This window comes from Sardina pilchardus, chromosome 21 (assembly GCF_963854185.1).
Source record: "Sardina pilchardus chromosome 21, fSarPil1.1, whole genome shotgun sequence".
In the NCBI taxonomy this organism is placed as follows: Eukaryota; Metazoa; Chordata; class Actinopteri; order Clupeiformes; family Clupeidae; genus Sardina; species Sardina pilchardus.
In genome coordinates, this window is record NC_085014.1 from 16,577,143 (window position 1) to 16,596,752 (window position 19,610).

Consider the following 19,610-nt stretch of genomic DNA (forward strand, 5'->3'; position numbering starts at 1 on the left):
GATTCACCCCCAAATGGCAGCTTGATTAGCCGCACTGTGCTACTAAAGCACAACGAATATACTCGCCAAGGCGACATCGTAATGAAAGGCACGTTCAGATATATGAATAATGTCTATGTGAGTCACTTTTGATGGATCTCCAGCAACGATTTTTGTTTCTTTTAATTGCTGTTGATGGGACTGTGTCTAGATGACTATGCTTTGATAACATTTTAACAGCGTTGGGGCGTGAAGCCGCACGTCGCTCCAAAATTAGCCAGCTCAGACGCCGTCGCATGTTTTTCAACATTCGTTGAACATCTTGCGTTTAATTAGCCAGCCTCCCCAGTGATCTTAAGCCTCATCTGTGCCTTTCATATCAATACTTCAGTGGCGACGGAGCTGGAACACACCCCTCAGATGTTGGTGGGAGTCAAGCAGCTGGAATCTCAGCCAGGGTTGCGACTTGGTGACTCGTATTTAATCAGTCGGCAAGGTTGGCTCTCTCCCGCCCTGCTCCGCGCTTTATCTCTTTGAGGGTTGTTATGGGCCCTCAGGCAGTCTGTGAATCAGCACTCAGTCATAGCCTAAAGTCTGTGCAGCAGTTAGAGGCAGAACCTCCCCTTTTCTACACACACACACACACACACACACACACACACACACACACACACACACACACACACACACACTCTCTCTCTCACACACCCTCAGAGAGGGCTATTCCCACTGATGTGTCATTCATTTTTTTCACAAGCAGTGAATGAGAACAGGTGACACAAGTAGGGATTATTGAATATTGAACTGAGATGTCAGTGAAAAAAGTGTGTGTCTATGCAGTGCGGACTAGCTTGACTTACACTTTAGTCATACAGGGATTACTGAAAAATGTCTGCAGTTACTGAAAGGATTGGTTGAATTGAATCCATGGTACCACTGAAGTTCATACAATTCACTTATATAAAGCTTAAATGCAGCCATTTACCCTTCTTCCTCACTTCCATAAGGGAGAGATTTATCACAGATCATGGCCAAATATATAGCATTTATCATCAACTGTTGTTTGACTGACCTCCTGTCTCTGTCCTGCATGTTCTTTGACAAGAAGAATGTCCTGGATAGGTTGCAATTGTCAGGCCTTTCCCAAAAGCAAATGGATTTGTTTTTGCTAAATTGCCCTTGATATATATCTAGCCTTCTATGCAAGTTAGACAAGAGGCACCCTGACAACTGGAAATTGAATAAGCAAGTTGTTGTTGTTTTTTTTCTGATGGCTAAAGTGTTCTCTTTAAGAGCAAAGTTACATCAAAAGTAATTGAACACTTTGTCCTACCAGAAGATGTTGTGTTTTTCCTTAAATGTCATTTTTGTCAAATAGCACGCATGACTGAAGGCATTCGACCACTGAAATATCTGAACGTCTTTGGAGAAGTCTACAGCATGTTCGGATTACTTGGCCACTCTGAGAGTCAGTCATTGTCCTCCCTCAACTGCTCCTCGCTGAGCTTCTTGCCATTTGGGTTTGGTTGAGGTTCTCAGTTTATTTATTATTCTGACTCAAGCTTTCCAGGCACCAGTGAGCTCCCTCGTATGTTTTCTTTTTTTTCTGGTAAAGGGGAGGAGGGGGGTGGTTGATGGAGGCCCTAATTATAACCTCAGTCAGAATCCTCATGATTCCTGTATCTTTTGTTTCAAAAATATGCCAGAAAGTAGGGAATTGAGGCCAAACGGCTACTAAAAATAACCTCCATATTGTTTATTTGGCCAGTTTCTCTTGGCACAGAAGTGCTTCAGCGAAGTCTTGCTGGGTGCAAAGAAAAGCTTTTGATATGAACAAAAACCTTTGTACTCGGAATACAACAGATGTGCGTATCTGTGCATGTTGGTATTTGTAGTTCAATGTCGTAGAGTTCAAGTTTGTGCTACTTGAAGTCTGTCTATATGTGTCTGTTGCTTGCTTGCTGACTATTTTCATTCATTTGTTTGAAAGTTCTTTTGAGTTTGTCGGTGTGTGTGTATATACTGTGTTTGTGTGCAGTATGTGTCAGCATCAACATGTTTTTTATGAACCATAGAACCACACTGCTGCATCCATCGAAACTAAACATTGTCTAGCTTCCATCAAGGACTGAGTGGCAAGCAAATGATTTCTGGCGAAAGAGACTATGTCCAAAGCATTGCCAGGCGTAAGCATTACCAGGAACAAGAGGCCATGATCATAGCTTCTGTTTTTCTCCGAGTCTGTGTAGCAACAGACCCCAGTGTTGCCATGGAAAACATCCTTCATCACATCTAGGCTAGCAGCCTTTGTGGCTAATAACAACATCAGTGGAATTTCTGCCTTCCTGATTGGGTTTCATCTCCAGGATAAATTTGGAATTCTCTCTCTCTATTTTTCTTCTCTCTCTCTCTCTCTCTCTCTCTCTCTCTCTCAGTCCTCCAGTCTATTTCTGTGTGAAGAATGTGCTTGGGGAAGTCGAAACACCTCCTGAGACCCTTTGCAGGAAAGAGCTCTGCACTACGAGTCATTCCCCCCCACCCCCCACCATTCCATCCCCCTTGAGCCGGCATATCCGTTGAGGGCTTCACAAATAAAGAGCCGGTTGTTGAAAGGCAAAGCGAGAAAGAGAAATGTTTTGCTACTGAGAAATGCACTGCAGGACAAAGGAAAGTTCTTGCGGAGTATGACGAGTTGCCTTTCACTATGAGCCCATCAGTCCCAGCTGGTTTTCCCATTGTAGGCCGCTGCCTCATCTTCCTCTTCCTCCTACTCATGCTGAGGAATCCTATAGAGGGGATCGGTTTCTGTTCCTACTGTAGAGCAGGAAATAAGGGGAAAGGCTTTCTCCTCTCCTTTCCTTTCCTTTCCTTTCCTTTCCAGGGTTTCGTCTTTTTAATGTTTCGCTACAGGTCTTTTGTGTGAAGTCAAAGGTGAAAGGGCTGCTACACATCCACCCCCCCCCCCCACCTCCACACACAAATACACAAACACACACACACACACACACACACACACACACACACACACACTCACCATCCACCCACCCCCCTACTCTCCACGTCCTCCCTTGTGTTTTGAGTGCTGCTACTGTACTGTAAGGCCACGAGGAAGGGTGAAGCGAAGTGGAAACACTTAGGCGGAGGCTGTGGTCGCGAGGCGTGGGGGAAAAACTGTGCCAATTTAACTGGGCCTCCAGCGGAATGAGTGCAGGAACTGGAGTGAGGCGGAGAGGGGCCCTGCCAGGGCTCTTTAAAATAGAAATGGCCACTCAACCAGATAGTAACCCCCTAACACACACACACACACACACACACACACACACACACACACACACACACACACACACACACACACACACACACACACACACACACACACACACACACACACACACACACACACACACACGCAAACATAGTGTCTCACGCATGGGGCATCTGCCTCAGTGGAGCATCCGTGTCAAGAGGTCAGTCTCTGATCCGGGCTGATTGTTCAACCGGCCACTTCGAGTAGCCCTCATTGGCTGTGAAAAAAGGAGGGACAAAATCTGAAATGCGGAAATCAGACTCACAAGGGCAGAACATCAGCCATTCATGCCCACGGGGACAAGAAGGGCCTGTGTGCGGTGAGGTCTGGCAATTGACAAACTAGGCTCTTCTTTATTCTAGTGAATAGAGTCCTGACAGACACGTCCCGCCGGAGCCAAAAAGCTTTTTATTGTCTACTGGTCTGTTGGGGAACGTGGGTATGAATTGCGGTAGGAGAGGCCTTCAGTTCAGCACACACACAGCGCCACGACCACAGGCTCACTGGAGTGGGTCTAATTTGTAACGTTTTTAAGCTGTTGTTCTCGTGCCTACCTGTCTTCATTTGCTTTTTTTCCCCAAACCTCCTGTGCCAGTGCCAGAGCCAGCACGTCTTGCCAGCAAATGTTGCGTTGAAAAGGAGCCCTGTAATCTCCGCAAAAATGCGTAAGCACTTTCTCTGCCCGAGCACATTATCAAGAATATAGGGGAAGGCGTAATGGTCACCATCTGTGTGTTTAACAGGGAAATCTGCATCTAGCCTCGCAGGCTTACATAAAGGGAATGCTCCTCTCGGCTCGGCATATGTAGGTACCATAATTAAGGCAGAGATATTTCATTTTCTCACTGGAAGGAAGCTGTAAAATCTGAGCTGTCAGAGACATGCATTCAGATGGTTTGCATTCCCAGTCAGGTTTCTCTCCCCCCCCCCCGTCCTCGCAAATTGAAATGATGGCAGTGTTTTTTTTCCCTCCTCCTCATTTTTTTTTTATACTGTCTCCTGAGCCCTATAACTCATTGTTACCACCCTGTAACTCACAAGGATTTTTTTTTTATTATTATTTTATTTTTATTTTGCTTTTTCGCTCACAAACCCTCTGTGGTTCTGCCCCCCTGGATTATTTATGACACTCCCTTGCCAAGGAGCCAGCAAGGCAGCAAGGCAGCGATGGGGAAGGCATCTCTGGGCGTGTGGTGGTGGGGGCACATGTTTTTGTTTCCTCCTCCGGTGCGTGTCTTGTTTTCGCTAGGGCTCTTGTCTCACTCCTTTCCTCTCCCGTCTCCCATCCTCATCTCTCTGGCCCTGAATCGGACCTTACAGTACACATCCCCACTCCCAGGTGACGGGCAGGATTTACTGTCGCTGGCGGCGAATGGAAATAGCTGCTCCTCTAGTGCCACTGGCTACCCAGACCACCATGACCCGCAGAGGTCCTGACCACACGCATACACTCTCTCACACACCACACACACACACACACACACTTGCACTGACTCACTCACTCATTCAGTTGCGAACACATACAATGACCTCCAACCACAAAGCACTAGCAGCATCGTGGCGGTTGTCTAACCCTTTCCACTGAGGGTCACCAAACCTTGGGTGTTTCCTCTTTACATTTTTTTTTTAAAAAGCTCCTTTCATCTCACTCCTGCTCTATCCTCCTCGGTCCTCTCTGCCTTTTGCCAAGTGGGTGGGGGTAAACAGAGCGAGGCTTCTGCCCCCTCCCCCCCCCCCCTCAAGCTCCTCTGAAATTCTGGCCCACTGACAACACAAACAAAGTGCCGTGAAGTGGCCCAGGCTGTTTATGTCTCAACGGGTCAGGTATGTGTCCATCCACTCAAAGCAGCAGCAGCATGAAGAGGAGGAGGAGGAGGAGGAGGAGGAGGAGGTTGAGACAGTAATGGAATTGGAGGAGGAAGGACATTAATTTCCCATCAGGCGCCGCTGTCGTGAGAGGGGTGACGTTGATGGAGGAGTCTGGAGCACATTCAGAATGGCCCCCTTTTTTTTTAGCCTCACAGACACAGGCAAGAAAGGTGATGTCAGCGGCGAGCAGCTTTGTGTGTCACGTCTCATTGCGCTTGATGACAGAGCGAGCGAGAGAGAGAGAGAGAGAGAGAGAGATGCAGATAGCGACAGAGGCACGCTCTTCACTTCACTCCACTTTGCGTCGGAAAGAGGATACGTGTGCTCTCACCTCTAAAGAGATCAGGATAAGCATCGCCAACGAGAAACACGCTCTCTTCATTAGCATGTGATCCCCGCAGTCCGCTAATTGTTGTCGAGTGGCGAACGTCTGAAAAGTTCCAGCCACTTGAGTCTGAAGGTCGCATGTCACACACACCGCCTCCTCCTCCTCACCACCACTTGTTCTCAAAGCGGAAGAGAACGTGGAAGAGAGCGGAGCGGGCGAGAGAGGTAAAGGAGCGGCCTTCGGATATCCTGGCACGGCGCGCTGGAGATGAGGGGGTAATCCCACACAGTATACTGTAATTAGCCTGCAGGGTGCCTGACGACGGCACAAATGACAGGGCCGGGGTGTCTGAGTCCATCAGTCGCTCAGGTGCAGAGCTGCACATTTAGGAGTCAGGACACACTTCAGCAAACGTCTGGCTCCCTGGTTGACCATCGTTTCCCTCCCAACTTCTTGATCTCATTCTTACTTCCTGTATTGTCCCCCCTGTCTGTGCTGTGTATATGTCTAGATGGGATATATTATATAGCTATATCTATTTCTTACTGGCATCTCTCATTCTTGTTCACTGGTCTAGCTGTTTCTGCGGAATAAGAATGGCGTAGGTCAGGATCATTTCTGCAAATTCTCAGTCCCTGGTTGACCATCTTTTCCCACCACTGCTGTCTCTCATTCTTGCTTGCCCTTCTGTCCCCCGCTCTGTATTTATCTGTGTAGATGGTTCTTGTGTATATACTGTACATATCTGCGTCTGCATCTTTCTTCCTTTTGTATTGGTCTAGCAGTTTCTGCAGAATCTTAATGCTTGTGGATCTCCTTACCTTTCTGTTTCAGTCTACCTTCTATCGATCTACCTTTTTTTCTTTTCTTCCCCCCACTATCTTTAAAGCCTATCTTCACTGGCTCTGCCTGTCTCTGTGACACTTAAAACTTCACCCCAGTGCATTTAAACAGTCTGTCTCTGCTATCCTTGCTAAACAGTGCCACGAGAACACTGGAGCGGCCCAGAACAGTCTGACAAAAAATAATGGCACCCCCAAGGTTAATTGGGCAAAAACTGAAGCCATTGTCAGAGTGACTGAGGACAGGGAGGCGCAGTCGTATGTAAGAGGAGATCATTTTAAAAAGGGTCCCCACAAACACCCTGTTGCCAGGAGCTGTGGTGTTAAAGCAAAGGTGCGAAAACTGATCGGAAGTATGGATGGAGAAAATAATACACTTTGAGTTCTCTCTCTCTATCTATCTATCTATCTCTTTTCCTTCCTTGCTCTCTCCATTATTTTCCTTCCTGTCCTTTTTCTCTCACTTTGTCTCAACCTCACTCCCCCCCCCCCCCCCCCCCCCCCTCTCTCCGGTGCTTTCTGTCTCTGTAGATAATGCCATTGGATGTACAGCACCCTCCTGCCAGCTGCATAACTTCTGCAGCCAAGAGTCGTTTTTATTTTTAGCCCCCGTGCTCCCTGCCGCTGCTGCTGCTGCTGCTGCTGCCTCCGTCGTCGTCGAGGCCTTCGTTAGAATAAGGCATGTTGGTTCTGGCCTTAATTAAAGGCTCTTAATTATGTCGTGATTCGATTTCGAGAGAGGAAAATGGCTGCGGTGTAGTCTCTGCCTGAACCTCAAAGTTCATATATAATTAATGAAGAAAGAGAGAAAGAGCCCTAAAGTTAAGGTGGTATTTTTGGGATGTTTCTTTTTTAAGCGGGTTCTGTCGTGTTTGGTTTAAATAATTTTATCCGCACCTGAGCACTCAGTCCAAATCCTCGTTGATAGTTGACCAGATGGGACCTTCAAATCTGCACGAGTGACTTACATCCACAAAAGTGGTTCCAGACTCTCCTGTAATGCCCTTCACCGGCACTTACATGCTTGCTTATTTGAAGTGACTTGATGGCCAGTAAAAACTACATTTATTATTGTCAGACATGGTTGTTGAAAGTTCAGACATCCTCTGAAATTCCCAGTCCCATGCCTCTGAGCCATATTCCCTCACCTCGAACCCTTGCTGGCCTCCCAACCCTTCCATGACCCCAGTAAAGGAGTTGCCGGGTACTTGCAATACTTAGGACCTCTCTAAGGCTTAATGCACCGATGCGAAGGCCGTCGGCCCAGACAGTCTCCAGGTGCAGACATTCTTTTTCGCGAGCTGGTAGCGTAATGAGGCTGTCTAGCAGATGATGTTTTTGTCAAAGCGCCGGGAAGTATACCTTATCTAGTAGATACGGCGGTGTTTGCAGAGTAAGGAGTTGGCCGGGGATACTACAGTAATGATCTATGCATTTCGGAGCTCGTTCTCAGATGAGCTCAAAATCGCTGCCTCATCTAATATCAGTCTACTCCCCCCTCGGGGAGGATCCATCAGTACCCACTAACATTTTGTTCCCAGGCTGTTTGACACAGGTGTTGACTTAATAGTATTTGGTTTTCTTTCTTTCTCTCTGTCTGTCTTCACACGCAGTCCTCCAGCACAGCTGCATGTACTGAGAAGGGCCTCATCGCAACGTGGTGAGGCACATGTGTGGGACAGTAAGGCTTTATTAATGTCACAGGGCTCTGCTAAAGCCTCCCAGGTGTGCTTCAAAACGAATTAATCTGCCCAACCTCCATCCCTTCCTTTTCAGACCGCCTCCCCTGGCCCCTACACACACGCACACGCACACACACACACACACACACACACACACACACACACACACACACACACACACACACACACACACACACACACACACACACACACGCACCTCTGCCCCTGTCAGCATTCTTCACAGCAACACTGTGCGCCCAACAGCTAACAAAATCTCATTTCATTGGATGATAGGAAAGCAAGTCTCCCCCCCCCATTGGCCTGAGTATTTGTTCCTGTCAGCTGTCTGGGCTCTGCAGTGTTATGCATAAATCACTGCTGATGGATGCCTGTGCATAGGCAGGGCTCCCATGCTGGTGGTATGATAGTGTTTTTGGTAGATGGAGGACCCACACAGTTAGATCAATAGGACGCTTGTGTGTGATCCAAGGCATACAGGGGAGAAGAGGGGGGGTGGTGATGGAAGAATGCTGTGCAAGCAATACAGGGTTGTTGCTGTTACTGATACTGTTAAGCTTGGTATATTTCCTGTTCAATTAAACTTGGCTTACATCAGCAAAGGGCGTCGAAAAACTTGTCCATTAAGTGCTGCTGCTCCTCAGACTGACTTTGTAGTAGCTTTCTTGGTATCGGTTGTGCTCGATATGAACACATGGACATGCCAGGGCATGACTTTCCCTCTGTCAGCTGTACCTGTAATGGACTCTTTGTATGAAATGAAGGGAAAAAAAACGACTGTTTATAATGGTTAACCATGGCCCAGCCTTTTAGACTTTAACTGTTGCGCACATCAACAGTAATGTGGTACTCTCATACAATAACCACAGTTAGAATCATGAAAGCATTTGCAACAGCTTTTTGTCTGGACTTGTGGTTTTGATTTCAATTCGCATTCTTTTTTTAATCAAACAACATGAGACTCCGAGTTAATTGAAGGAGTTTGTATAAGAGGAAAGACACTGTAATGAGATGTTTATTTATAGCATATTTCTCTCCCTTTGGTGAGGGACTATCCCGTATAATTATAAGCAGACAACTGTCATCTGGAGTCTCTAGCTTTCCCTCTCTGTCTCGGTCTCTCTCCATCTCTCTCGTTTACTGTAGGAAACATCATTTCTCCCAGCCTCTCTCAAACTTTCCCTCGCTTGCCTTTGTGTAAGACGCAGGACCTCCCAACAAACAAAGCTGTCGCCACTGTTTTAAAACCGATCTCTCAACGTGTTTTGACTGATGGAACATTTTTGTTGGTCTGCAGTCCCTTTAGAAGTATGGCTTCCCTCTCTCTCTCTCTCTCTCTCTCTCTCTCTCTCTCTCTCTCTCTCTCTCTCATAACTTGGTGGCCGCCTTCCCTCTGTTCTGTTTTGAAGCCAGGTCCTCTGCAGCTGCTAGACAGACATTGGTGTGTTGAACGGGGAGCTTTGAGGGAGTGAAGGAGAGCGAGGAGCTTGGGTTTCTGTTTTCCTTTTGGATCTAATGACTTAAGTTTGTGGCTTGTGAAGAACGTGCTGCCTTGGAGATGCCCGGGGTCCAAATTTTAAACCTACAACCCCCTGCCACCCATCACCACCCATCACCACTACCCCTCCCAACCACCTCCCAACCACCCTAACCCTCCCTCTCTGCCAACCATCTTGAGCTGAGCTGTGCCAATGTGTGGCCCCTATGTTTGTCATCTGAAAAATTAATCTTGGGCAAAGGCTGAAAAGGGGCAGGCAGGAGGCGGGTGCTGAACAGTCCGCCTTTGTGCGGGGAGGGCATGTCTCCCGTGGCTCATATCCAGTTCCGTAACAAGTGGCAGCTGCTTCCTGCGCTGGGCCCGCGAGGTGCGTCCCCCTTAGCCATGCGACCATATCACAGTTGCTGGACGAGCGAGAATGCCTCTCGTGTTCCACCGAGTTACCCTGTCAATCCGCTCCAGATAGAAACGTAAGCAACAACAGATGCACACGGTGGCAAGAATGCACAGTTGTTGTTGCAGTTAGCACAGCAGCCATTAGCATTAGCGCATCTCAGACGCAGCGTGAGCTCGAACGTCCCAATACAGACAACCTTAGTTTCTTGTAAAAAAAAAAGAGCCTTTGTTTTCGTTCAGTGTTGCAAGAATTAAAAAAAAGGAAAAGCCAGGGCCATCTAACCCACTCTGGGAGGTGCTTTTTGAGGCGAGTCAGAGGAGCTGTGATGATGGGGGCTTGCTGTTGACCCTCACGGGCATGTCTTCATGACGATCGCTGGGAAGAGCAGAAACTCTGGGAGTCCCTCGCAGTGTGTTTTGGTGTACTCGACTGCACTGTACATGACGGCCGCAATACTGGCGTCGCCAGTGCACTCAGTTGAGCAGCACACAGAGCTTGTGAAGTGATGTCTCTGATGACTCAAGTGGAAATTGTAGGTCAGCATCTTCCATTTACTGTAATTGAATGAGAGGTCTTCTTGGCTTGTGCCGACTGGAGGCTTCAGTGGAGGCAGAACGAGTTCATTTGCTCTCCTGTGTGTGTGTGTGTGTGTGTGTGTGTGTGTGTGTGTGTGTGTGTGTGTGTTTCCTTTTTCTCCGTCATGCGCAATCAATGTTCAAGATCAATGTTAACAATGATATCTATGGTATTTGTGGCCTGACATCAGTCCTCCTTGTTTTTATTTTGTTTTGTTGTTTTTTTTTTTCTTTTTCTTCTTCTTCTTCTTCCCAGAGCACCTACGAAATAGTTGCAAACCGCAGATTATTTTGGAACTTGTGTTAAGGAACTCCTGGCCCGCACCATGACTAGGGCTCTTTGTTCCAATCTTGGCTTACGAACACAGGTTCAAGCAGCTATGCAAAAACACATTCTCATCTGAGATGGTGCTGGAACAAACGAAAGTATGAAATATCCTGTAGGTACAGGAAGCGGCATGGCTAACTAATCCTTTTTGCGGTGCGGGGCACAGCACACTCTCTGGACCTCTCTCTCTCTCTCTCTCTCTCTCTCTCTCTCTCTCTCTCTCATGGCTTCTCTCCAAGCCAAACAGCCAGACAACCTACTTTAAACACATGATGCACAGGCACAAGCCATCCAGCAGCGAAAATGGATTTTTAGGTCATCTGTCCTAGAATCCCCCTTGTTTTTTCCCCTCCCTCCCCTATATGGTCCCCTTTCCTCCTTCCTCCGTTGGGCTCAGTTAGTTTCCTGTCCCAAGGCTGGAGGCGGCCCAAGCAAGCGCTAGCCGAAGGATTCGGCGAAGGTGGGGCGCCAGGTCAGAGAGCCTGGAAATGGAGTGCAGACTCCGCTCCCCTCTCCCTGGTCGCAGTCATGGAAAAAAATCTCTAATGATAAAAACAACACAGGGCCAAGGGAGGTGGACAGCAGTGGAATGGGTTCATTTCACTCTGCGCTATGCAGGGGAGGCTATGTCATACATGGAGCACCAGTTTAAAGCAGGACATGTTACAACAGCGTCTGAGTTTTCCATGTTAACATGTGGTCATAAAGATTTATTAGTTGGTTGATTGTTGTTGGTACACGAATGGATACATTCATTATGACTTTTTTTGTCAATGTCAATACTTCTATTGACTTATTACTTGTGGAGTGAAGGTAAACAGGTGTGTAGGCTGTGTGTGTGTACACACACACTTGTGTTTGTCTTGAAAGTTGCTGGCTGTGACTAGTAGTTGGTATTGGATATGCTGTTGTAATTGAAGTTTTTTCTTTAGGCATTCCACACAAAGCTATCTGAATGGTGCCAAGTCTCATTCAGATTACACAATCTGTTGCAAACAAAGGTCCTACTGACATTATGTTACAACATTGACAAAGCAGATCTGATCAGTCTGGTTCTCTGCAAGAAACCATCCCCCCAAATCATGGCATCTCATTTTGAGCTTGTTTGCTTTATTATAGGAGGGAGGAGTAACTGTTGTGAATGAAGGCTCAGTTGTAATGTATGACTAGGATTGTTTATGCTCTTGCTAGCAATGAATTTCTTACTCATCCTCTTCCTCTCTCTCATCTTCCCTCCATTTCTCTCCTTTGCTCCTTATATCTTTCTTTCTCTCTCTCTCTCTCTCTCTCTCTCTCTCTCTCTCTCTCTCTCCGATCTGGCAGACAATTAAATAAAACACTGGAATGTTGCTCATCTTTCCTACTGAGGGAGGCAGAGTTCGCTATGAGAAATATGGTAACAACTTTAGAGTGGGCTATGTAGAACACCCCCCCTCCCCCTCCCACCCTCCCCCTTTCATTTATCGCTTGAGAAAGCCAGAGACCATGGGAACAGTAAATAGATCTATGCGTAAAATGCTTTCCCTGCCCCTGGGCTTTCAACCACGCTGGAGTATGTTAGCAAGGAGAATGTTCCCTTCGCTATTAGCAGTAGCAGGCATGTGAGATAAAACAGAAAAAAAACAGAATTCTCAGTATCTGGGAAGCCACTGCCTTGCTTGGAGCTACTTGATATAAATGTCTATTAATTAAGACACAGAAATATCTCCCACCCCACCCCCCTCGGAAAAGTCTGGCAATGCATAGTGTTGCAGCAGGGAAACAAAACAAGGGGTGTGGATAAGGGTGGTATGTAGACAGACCTCACTTGTGCAACTTGCCTTATTTGTGTAACTTGTCCTTGTGTGCATAGCCGTTGTAGACAGAACAAAGAAAGTGAAGGGTATTTCAGGTACACATTGCATAACATACGTATATGCCTTTTCTCTGTTGAAGTGAAAGAGAAGGTTTTTTTTTTCAATGCCAAACCATGACCATGTAGTTTATAGAATAACGCCTGAGAACGTGCCTAACAGTAAAGACATATGGCTGAACATATGTTTCCCTTTGCTGCTTAATTTGTTCTGAAAAATGCATCTGGAAGCTATAATATGGAACTATTTCAGAGGTTAAACTTGCTTTATCATCAAGAACATCTTCATGATGGGTTTTGTCTTCCATTATTTCAGGAGGGGCATTCTGTTTATCTCATAAAAAGGTTTGGTTTGTGGCTTTGGTCTTGGTCTTTGGTTTGATATTAAAAAAAAGCATTTTATCCTTGTAAAATTATATAGAACTCTTTCAATAGTATCATTATGGGGACAAAAGCCTTTTCCCCAGCCCACTGTCAGAGTTGTGTATGCATTGATTCTGAACTTGGAACATAGTTCAATACCAAGTGATGTTGAACTCTCAGACGTGGTCTTGTACCACGCGGGCTATAAAAATCCTGTGTTTACAGCTTATTAGCCTCTACATGTCGAAATTAAAGGTTACCATAATGGATCAAACAATGCATTGCTTCAAGGATCAAAAGATCAATGGTGAAATGAGTCTGTCTGCCTGCCCTTCCCAGCAAGGCTGTGCACTCCTGTGTGCTGATGTTAATTTAGTTTCAAAGAATAAATAATAGCCATGTCATCTTTTGTAGTTTTATCAAAGATAAAGATAATGATTGTGTTGTATTCTGTTTGGAACATCAAACTAGTTCTAATTGTTGTTTTCTTTTGTGTCTTGTATTTGCAGGGTTCCGAAAGATCAGTCTGGATGACCTGCGCAAGGCGTACATCGTCAAGGATGTCCAGCAGTACATCCTACATAGGCTGGACCAGGAGGAGGCCTTACGACAACACCTCACCAAGGAGACGGCCGAGATGCTCAACCAGCTGCACATCAAGAGCAGCGGTTGCTTCCTCTACCTGGAGCGTGTGCTGGACGGAGTGGTAGAGAGCTTCATCATGCTGCGGGAGATCCGTGACATTCCCGGCACCCTCAACGGCCTCTACCTTTGGCTTTGCCAGAGGCTGTTTGTGCGGAAACAGTTTGCTAAAGTGCAGCCCATTCTGAACGTCATGCTCGCAGCCTGCCGACCCCTCACCGTGAAAGAGCTTTACCATGCTGTTTGGACTAAAAACATGACTCTGACCATGGAGGAGTTCCAGAAGAAAATGGACATCCTCTCCAAACTTCTTGTTGATGGACTCAGCAACACGAAGATTCTTTTTCACTACAGCTTTGCGGAATGGCTCCTTGACGTGAAGCACTGTACACAAAAGTACCTGTGCAATGCTGCCGAGGGGCACAGGATGATGGCAATGAGTTACACGTGCAGGGCCAAGCAGCTCAAACCTCTGGAGGTGCAAGAGTTTGCTCTCCACCTGATCAATTCCAACCTGCAGATAGAACCCTTTAACCTTGCTCTGTGGATGGTGTGGAATGGCACCCCTGCTAAAGACTCTCTGTCAACCTCAATCCCAAAAGAGCAGGAGGTCTTGCAGCTCCTGGTCAAAGCTGGGGCTCATGTCAACAACGAGGACGATCACGCCTCTTGCATTGTGCAGCAAGCCCTCGAGAGGGAAGACTCCATCCGCACGTTGCTTGACAACGGGGCCTCTGTGAACCAGGCAGACTCCAGCGGGCGAACACTTCTGGCTAACGCTGCGTATAGTGGAAATCTAGATGTGGTCAACCTGTTGATTACCAGAAGGGCCAACATGGAGCTCGAAGACAACCACGGTCAGACGCCCCTTACACTGGCAGCAAGGCAAGGTCACACCAAGGTGGTCAACTGCCTCATTGGCTTTGAGGCAAACATCAACCACACTGACCACGACGGCTGGACTGCCCTCAGATCCGCAGCGTGGGGTGGCCACTCGGAGGTCGTCTCGGCCCTCCTTTACGCTGGCGCCAAAGTGGACTGTGCGGACGCGGATGGCAGAACGGCTCTCAGGGCAGCAGCCTGGGGAGGACACGAGGACATTGTGCTCAACCTGCTCCAGCACGGTGCCGAGGTGAACAAGGCAGACAATGAAGGACGGACAGCCCTGATTGCGGCAGCTTACATGGGGCATAGGGAGATTGTGGAGCACCTGCTGGACCATGGGGCAGAGGTGAATCACGAGGATGTGGACGGCAGGACGGCTCTCTCAGTGGCTGCCCTCTGTGTGCCGGCCAGCAAAGGCCACGCGTCGGTCGTCAGCCTCCTGATAGACCGTGGAGCAGAGGTCGACCATTGTGACAAAGACTGCATGACCCCTCTGCTTGTGGCTGCCTATGAAGGACATGTGGATGTAGTGGACTTACTCTTAGAGGGTGGCGCTGATGTTGATCACACAGACAACAATGGAAGAACGCCACTCCTCGCTGCTGCCTCAATGGGCCACGCCTCTGTGGTCAACACACTGCTTTTCTGGGGCGCAGCTGTGGACAGTATCGACAGTGAAGGAAGAACAGTGCTCAGCATTGCGTCCGCTCAGGGGAACGTGGAAGTGGTCAGGACTCTGCTGGACAGAGGCTTGGACGAGAACCACAGGGACGATGCAGGTTGGACGCCCCTGCACATGGCCTCCTTCGAAGGCCACCGTCAAGTGTGCGACGCACTCCTTGAGCAAGGTGCCCGGTGCATAGAGGTGGATAACGACGGGCGGATCCCCCTCATACTGGCCGCACAAGAGGGCCACTACGACTGTGTGCACATACTGCTCGAAAACAAGTCCTGCCTCGACCAGCGGGGGTACGACGGGAGGAATTCTCTGCGAGTGGCCGCCTTGGAAGGTCACAGAGACATAGTGGAGTTGCTTCTAAGTCATGGGGCAGACATAGACCACAAAGACGCAGACGGGCGGCCCACCTTGTACATACTGGCACTTGAGAATCAGCTGGCTATGGCGGAGTACTTTCTGGAGAACGGAGCCAACGTGGAAGCCAGTGACACGGAAGGGAGAACAGCGCTGCACGTCTCGTGCTGGCAAGGACACGTAGAGATGGTGAGGATGCTGATCAACTACCATGCCGACGTCAACGCCTGTGATAATGAGAAGCGATCTGCCCTGCAGTCAGCCGCATGGCAGGGTCACGCCAAGGTCGTCCAGTTTCTGATCGACAACGGGACTCATGTTGATCACACTTGCAATCAGGGAGCCACGGCGCTTGGAATTGCCGCCCAGGAAGGTCATATTGATGTTGTCCAGATTCTGCTGGAGCACGGCGCAGATCCTAACCATGCCGACCAATTTGGCCGAACAGCCATGAGAGTAGCCGCCAAGGGTGGGCACACGATGATCATTAAACTCTTGGAGAAATACGGCGCCTCTAGCCTCAATGGCTGCAATCCTTCTCCAATACACACCATGGAACAGAAGACTCCTCTCACTGTCTCGGGGAAGATGCAGTCCCTTACAATCAAGTCTAACAGCTCTGGGAGCACAGGAGCCGGTGATATGCAATCGACAGGACGTGGCCTGCAAAACGGGCCAGTGCACGCCTTCAGCTCCCCCTCAGAGTCGCCAGACTCCACCGTGGACCGTCAGAAATCGTCTCTCTCCAACAACTCCCTGAAAAGCTCAAAGAACTCCTCATTGAGGACCACCTCGTCCACTGCAACCGCCCAGACTGTGCCCATAGATAGTTTTCATGGGCTCTCCTTCACCGAGCAGATTCAGCAGCACTCTCTTCCACGCAGTCGAAGCAGACAGTCCATTGTCTCACCTTCGTCCACAACCAAGTCCATAGGGCCGCAGCCTAGCTCTCCTACCAGCGAGTTTGACTGGGGGCAAATCAAGCCAGGGCTCAAGCAAAGCAAAGGCACCAAAAACAGCACATCTAACTGTTCCAACAAAATGGGCTCAGGGGACAAGAAGAAGTCCAAGAACAGTGGCCCTGCACAGGGTCAAGTTCTGGAGTATGAGATGACACAGTTCGACAAGAGGATTGCGCTCAACAACCCCGTGTCCAACATTGGCATCAAGGACCCACACTGTAAGATAGTGGTTGGTGGCCCAATGCTAGACTCGGGGCAGACCCAAGAACAGTACTACATCCAACAGCAGAGCTTAGCTGAGAAAAAGAGGAACGGTATCATGACCAACCCCAACTATCACCTACAGGGCAATCAGGTTTTCCTTGGGAGAGTGTCTGTCCCCAGAGCTCTGCAGAATAGAGGGCATCAGGATGTCTTGGACAATTACCCAATTGGGGAGACAGAGTTAAGCCTTAAACAAGCCCTCAAACTGCAAATTGAAGGATCAGACCCTGGGTATAACTACAAAAAGGAAACTCCATTATAACTGGTGAGTTGCATGATTATTTGGTAAAAAACAGAAATGCATACAAGATTGTAGAGTACTTTACACTGGCTTGCATTTATAGATATGCCATGCATTTCACATTGTCATCCAAATTACCATATGGGTTCAGAAATACATTAGCAAAGAACACTATAATTTGGATGTTTAGGCTGTCTTCTTAAACATGTTCTGGCCTAAAGCCATTCCAGCTGCGGAACACATTAAGCAGTTTTCTCGAAAGCAGTGCTAAAGTTTTCCTCTTCCATTGTCTGTTACACTGACGTTAATACTACTTATTGGAGTTTTTTTTTCTTCACATAAGCATGCAATGATCTGTCCAAGAAAATGTTTTTCCAACTGAATACTAAACCAAATCATTCCATTGGCGTTTCAGATGTCTTGGATTGTATCCGTCAGCCTGACATATGAGGGAAAGTGCCAAAGCAACTATCTTCATCCGCAAAAGTACTATATCCATTTCTTCTCTTTCGTCAGTGGAACACCTCAAAAGAAAAGAAAAAAGAAAAAATCTAGGGAAGAATGTTGACCGCTGCACAAGGCTCACATAAACTGATACTTCAACGTGCCTACATTTGTTACAGCCTTCTTAGTGTAACCATGCACACTATCATTTTTTTTTATTTAATGTATTCGTATTTAATATGCAGTGTATGCACTTTCTAAAAAGAGGAAAAAAACAGACATGTATGTTTCGGTTTCCATTTAATGCCTCTTGAATTGGTATCAAAGTAACAGTAAAAAAAAAAACAAATGTACATTACATTTTGAGTTTTTGTCTTTTTCTGTGTATTTTTTTCTGCCTGCAACCATACATATTGACAGCAATGTACCACAGAGTACGTTGTCACATCTTACTGGTGAATTATGAGGTAATGTTTTGTGCATTGATAACCTGCCATTCTGAAGACCCAAAACTCTGTATTGATCTCCTTCGGTGTGCTAAACATGTTGTGTGTAATGTTAATAGCAATGGCAATTTATTCTACAAGTGTAATCAACCATATTTATTTTGGAAAAAAGCCACTTTCATTTTTATTGTATGCTTATACCATGGTGCTGTGTTCAGAGGTTGCCTGTAGTCATTTTGGCCACCTTTTGGGTGGTCTTCTTATTGTTTGTTTGTTTATCCATTTGTTGTTTGTTTGTTATGTGTATTAAAGATGCCAGAGGGAGCGAGTTCATTGGAAACTGAAGCCCAGATCATTTCATTTTGTCCCTGTGGGACTCTTTTTATTTGGTTTTGTTGATTTTGTTTTCTTTTTTGTTTAGTTCTCTCTTCTTTTGTCGTGAGCATTTCAATGGGTATTTAAACAACCAACAGTGTAATGGTTAACTGCAGTTTGGTGCTAAATGCAAAGTTCTCAAGTGAAAGCAGCAATTTCAGTGTGTTAGTCAAACAGGAACACTTATGTTCCTTGCAGTGCACACCTCAAGGTTCAGGCTGTTTCTCCCTAATGGTTCTATGTTGACTTTATGTTGGTAATAATGACATATCTTATTTTTGTGGCAGTATAAAAAAAAAATCAGTATGACTGACACCTCACACTTCCACCAACCAGTAGACTTTAAATAATATCATGGTTTTTAAGGAATTGTTTGATATGTATACTTGTTGAGCCAAAGTTGAAACATAGAAAAATAAAACTGAAATGTATTGGTTTCAGAGGCCCGAAAGAGATACCCCTAAAGCGCTAGCCTTTCACCAGGGGAGAGGGGGGGAAGGGAGAGGGGGTAGTGCTTGGAACGGGTGCCGAGGGATTTCAAACATCTGTTTCTCATGGCTTGGCCGAGGCCGTTTTGAGCATTTTGTGTGTAATGTCATATTTGTGCTGGCTTTTCACATTGTTAGCGGCGAAGTGTTTCTTTCGAGAACAATAACGGTGAGAGCAAATCTGAGAACGCAAGTGCACATGACAGACTATTTCGAGCCTGAGACTTTCTCAATGAGGCCTCGGCTTTGAAGGTTGGAAAAAAGGAAGGCTGACTCTTTGAAGATCTACCCTGGACAGTATTCAAAAACATTTTGCCATCTGTTAACCTGTCATGGGTATGTTTTTCTGTCTCCCAACAAGCATCTGTCATATTTTGGATCACATTGAAAGAATTTGATTGTAAATAGCTTACCATGTACATTGAGCCCTCATTTTGAAATTTTATTTCTTATATTAAGCTGAATTTTCCGACGTATATTAAAAGTGCTTAATAAATCATATTTGCTTTACTGCAGGAGCACTGTCATTTTGTCACTACTCGGCTTGCACTCTTTAAAGCTTTCTTTACCACAGTATGTAAGGAAGTAATGATTAACCATTAACTCTTTTAACAGACACGGCACATCTGCTGACTAATTCCCAACACTCCTCATAGGGAGAAATGCTCATCATGTTGAGAAATATTTAGTCTCAAATGAGTTTGTATAGGGTATCTATTCTATGTGTGTGTTTGTGTGTGTGTGCAGCTGTTTTAGTGTGTGAATATGATTAAATGTGCTTGTGTGTGTGTG

At 46.7% G+C, this 19,610-nt stretch overlaps 1 protein-coding gene across 2 annotated transcripts in view; it reads left to right on the top strand.

Annotated features, from left to right (window-relative positions):
• The window catches only part of ankrd50 (ankyrin repeat domain 50), a 31,558-nt gene extending 12,230 nt beyond the window's left edge, over positions 1 to 19,328 (top strand). For both annotated transcript variants that reach the window (XM_062524441.1, XM_062524440.1), the window contains exons 4-5: positions 13,548 to 17,089; positions 17,481 to 19,328. In XM_062524441.1, the coding sequence (XP_062380425.1) occupies positions 13,548 to 17,086 (3,539 nt within the window). In that variant the 3' untranslated portion in view covers positions 17,087 to 17,089; positions 17,481 to 19,328. The remainder of the gene's footprint in view (positions 1 to 13,547; positions 17,090 to 17,480) is intronic.
• The last annotated feature ends 282 nt before the right edge of the window (positions 19,329 to 19,610 follow it).